The sequence below is a fragment of the Micropterus dolomieu genome, linkage group LG22 (assembly GCF_021292245.1).
Source record: "Micropterus dolomieu isolate WLL.071019.BEF.003 ecotype Adirondacks linkage group LG22, ASM2129224v1, whole genome shotgun sequence".
Taxonomy (NCBI): domain Eukaryota; kingdom Metazoa; phylum Chordata; class Actinopteri; order Centrarchiformes; family Centrarchidae; genus Micropterus; species Micropterus dolomieu.
Genome location: NC_060171.1, coordinates 3737271 through 3739859, shown reverse-complemented (window position 1 = coordinate 3739859; position 2589 = coordinate 3737271). Strand labels below are relative to the sequence as shown.

The 2589-nt window shown below is 39.8% G+C and overlaps 1 protein-coding gene across 1 annotated transcript in view; it reads right to left on the bottom strand.

The window, feature by feature from the left end:
- The window catches only part of ptprz1a (protein tyrosine phosphatase receptor type Z1a), a 96387-nt gene that overhangs the window by 7414 nt on the left and 86384 nt on the right, over positions 1 to 2589 (bottom strand). The window contains exons 19-21 of the mRNA XM_046037419.1: positions 1758 to 1892; positions 1178 to 1312; positions 168 to 331 (exon numbers count right to left, since the gene is read on the bottom strand). Of these exons, the coding sequence (XP_045893375.1) occupies positions 168 to 331; positions 1178 to 1312; positions 1758 to 1892 (434 nt within the window). The remainder of the gene's footprint in view (positions 1 to 167; positions 332 to 1177; positions 1313 to 1757; positions 1893 to 2589) is intronic.

Here is a 2589-nt window from a genome sequence, read left to right as displayed (position 1 = left end):
TTTTCGTCTTTCATCTGCTTCAGCATGCTGTCCAGGACGATATACGTGCCCGTCCGGCCAACGCCAGCACTGCACAGCAACAAGAAAGAAAAAGAAAATGAACCCAGGATTTACTGATATGAAGTTAAAAACGAAGCATCATCTCATCTTGTTTTATCAGATCTTACCTGCAGTGCACCACAGCGGGCCCCGTGGCGTCCATCCTGGTTCTGGATGACTTGCGGACGAAGCTGAGCAGAGGCAGAGCGAACTCTGGGACGCCCATGTCGGGCCACTGGGTGTAGTGGTACTGCATCACTGTCCGCTCATTGCTCCGCCCTTTCTGAGAGCCCTGCAGGTGGACAAGACCAAACAGGAAGTGATTAAAAGAAAACTTCCAGCAGGGACTCATTGTCTTCAGTCGTAAACGTATAGGGTGCTGGTCCACAGGGCTCTTGAGATCTTAGAGTAGTGGTCTTCTGTCTCTTCCAGAGTCCATGCTGAAAACTAAAGGGGACAATTAGGCCATGTGAGTCAGTGTCTTCTTTAGAGTCTCTTCTAAAAACGCACTTTTATCAAAAAGTGTATCACTCACTGTCATATTTATTTTATCTTTCTCTGTGTCTCAGTGAAGCACTTTGTTTTGATGTTCTATAAAGTAAAAGTACTCTATAAATAAAATGGATTATTATTATTAGAGACAGTATGTCTCTCTCTATATTATAATACGTCTTTCAGTTGACTGTGTTTATAATAAAACACTGCAATATCCCTGTGGCACGCTCTGGCATTCATACGCTTCTTAGGTGCAAGATGATTTATAAATGAAGTTTACTATGGCTATGGATATTTAAAAAAAAAAAAAAGTTTTAGGGTCTATAACAAGATTATAAAAGTAAACAAACTGAACAGTTTTATAAATTCCCAGACATTTTCCACAGTTCAAAAAATCTGAGATGCTGAGAGCACCACTGAGTGTTGGTGACGCAACCATATCTCTTACAAATCAGGTTTTTATTGAACTAATCTGCATTAGTGGTTATATCTTGTGTGAGAGAATCTACAAGAAAATAACAGGGCAAATGATGTTTGAATATTTTAACAAAATTCTTTTTTCCCCCCTAGTGGTCTGTTTGTTTGGTCTTTAATGTGGCAGCTTCTACGGTCACTCTCTTATTTGATTGGCTATTTGTCTGACCTTTTTGGACTGGATGTTCCTGACAGTGAAGTTCCTCTGGGTGTAGTAAGCGAGTACTCTGGTGCTCTTCACCGTCACCAGGAAGCTGCCGTACTCCTCCTGCACCTCCGCCGGCCAGTACTGGTCACACTTCCTCTGAGGAAACCATAAACACATCAAGTATTATGTGTATGAATTATGAAGCAAATGACAATTTTCTTTGCACAAATTTGCTTCCACAAAATAATAATAAATAAACTTCCACAGTTTATTAACATTTTGTACATTAAATAAAAAATGTAATTTTGATTTATTGGATTCAACGTGTTTTTTCACTCTGAAATGTATGGGTTATGTATGAGTAAATGTATGAGTATGGGGAATGCGCTCTACCTTTATTTAATATTATTAGAATATACAGTACATATACATACAGTATATGTATACATGCATATGTGATCAATAGTTAAATTGTATGTCAATATTAGATGCTGTCTCAGGTCATTTGCTAAGTACAGTAAATGTCCAGGAATATTTCACCTCACAAACTAAAAAATAAAGTTTTAAGTTCAGATTGTGTAATCAAGATGTGGTCACTCACTCTTCCTTTCTCCATCAGGTTGGTGATCATGATGATGACGCTGACGTTTTGCTCCCAAACCATCCTCCAGAAGTCCTCAGTACTTGACCTCAAAGGACCCTGAGCAGCGATGTACGACCGTGACTTCTTGAAACCCTGAGGAAACAAACAGAGACGAGTTTGAAAAACTACTAAAAAGACCTCAAGAAGAACAACAGGCAGAGATTAAAGTGGCACTCCTGCATTTTAATATTGCACTTACATAAGTGGGACAATTAAAACCGGACTAAAGATAATTTCAGACAGGGTGCGGTTACACACAAACAAGTCTTTTTAATGATGTTTCAACTTTCATTCAAAAACTCTCACTGTCTGAAAGCACGTTAAGAGTCTACAGCCATGCTAGCTGCTCTGTGAGGCTTCAGGCAGTCCATCCAATAAGATATTTGTGGACTGACCAACAGACCGATATTAGCACCCATAGAGCCATGGCTAATAAAAAGAATGGTCATAATTGAAGCAGAGATATCCTTGCTTTCGCCTGGCATGGATCAAACTCCAAAAATACTGGATTTCCCTGCCTGTCTGTCTTTCAAACTCCACATCTAGCAGCTAAGGTGCCAGACATTTTTTCAGAAGTTGGTGGAGACCAAACCAGAGCTAAGAGGAAAGTGATTATTGGACTTTCTTTCATCAGTTGGACACAAACACGAATCTAAAGGTGTGTCTGCTGGATGTGGAAATAGGCAACACTTCACTAACATGCTACATTTACATGCTAGCCACAACTACTTTATGTGGTGGCAATATGTCTGGGTGGTGCATCTGTCAGCTTATATTTGTCTTTCTGGCC